The sequence below is a fragment of the Antrostomus carolinensis genome, unplaced genomic scaffold (genome assembly GCF_000700745.2).
Source record: "Antrostomus carolinensis isolate BGI_N321 unplaced genomic scaffold, ASM70074v2 scaffold51418, whole genome shotgun sequence".
In the NCBI taxonomy this organism is placed as follows: Eukaryota; Metazoa; Chordata; class Aves; order Caprimulgiformes; family Caprimulgidae; genus Antrostomus; species Antrostomus carolinensis.
In genome coordinates, this window is record NW_010331950.1 from 13,436 (window position 1) to 14,352 (window position 917).

Consider the following 917-nt stretch of genomic DNA (forward strand, 5'->3'; position numbering starts at 1 on the left):
CTAGTGAAGCTGGAGGAAAGATCATCATCGTCTGTTTCCAAGTGCACTCAACCCACAGCTCCATCAGTGTGGAACAGTGAAGCAGAGCAGCGTAAAAAAGAGAATAACATCCCAGACCCAAACCCAGATTTTCCAGGAGAAGATGCAGGTATAAAGCTTATGAGGGAAGGTGGCAAACTATCAAGTGATAAAACAGACACTAAAACTATTTCTAGTGAAAAGCATGCAACAAAGAAGAGAAAGGAGTTAGATGATTTATCTGAAGATACGGAGGCACTAGAAATTGTGTTTGGAAGCAGAGACCTGGACTGGGAAGATCAAATGGCTGATCACGACCAGGAAGCTCAAGGAAATACACGAAAAAAAAGGTGTTTGGAAGCCAAAGGAACCAGCATTCAAGAAGTAAATGTAAAGCAGAAAGAGGAGAATAAAATATTGGTAAGTTAAATTCTTCTCATGTGCTTAGTCTTGAAATTTATAACTGTGTTAGAAGGATGCAGTTAGCCTCTTTATGGAGGAGGCTGCCTGCCTACAGAAAGTGGCTGTGTAAAGTTTGTTTGCTTAAATGTCTCAAATTCCTCTGACTAAAAATTGATGTGATGTATCTATTACATGTGCACATTGCAGTGTTACACTTATCTAAATGTTTTTTTTGTTCTTCAGGACACTTGTTTCTTTGTGAATTGAAAGCTGCATGTATTCTGAAAGTTTTCCTTCCTTTTTGCTTGAAGTACTCTAGGTAGAACAGCAGAATATATGCATGGTCGAAGAAAATCTTCTGATATTGTATATTACTGTGTTCATGATAATGTAGATATTTATACTAAAATTATACTAAATTATATTATCTTTATATAAAAGATATATATTATGAATATATTTCATTATATTTATATGAATTTTCTGAAGAATCTTTT

The 917-nt window shown here is 35.1% G+C and overlaps 1 protein-coding gene across 1 annotated transcript in view; it reads left to right on the top strand.

Annotated features, from left to right (window-relative positions):
• NBN (nibrin) overlaps positions 1–438 on the top strand; it is a gene marked incomplete at both ends in the record, with an annotated part of 12,941 nt that extends 12,503 nt beyond the window's left edge. The window contains one exon of the mRNA XM_029086308.1: positions 5–438. Coding sequence (XP_028942141.1) covers positions 5–438 — 434 coding nt within the window. The remainder of the gene's footprint in view (positions 1–4) is intronic.
• Between the last annotated feature and the right edge of the window lie 479 nt (positions 439–917).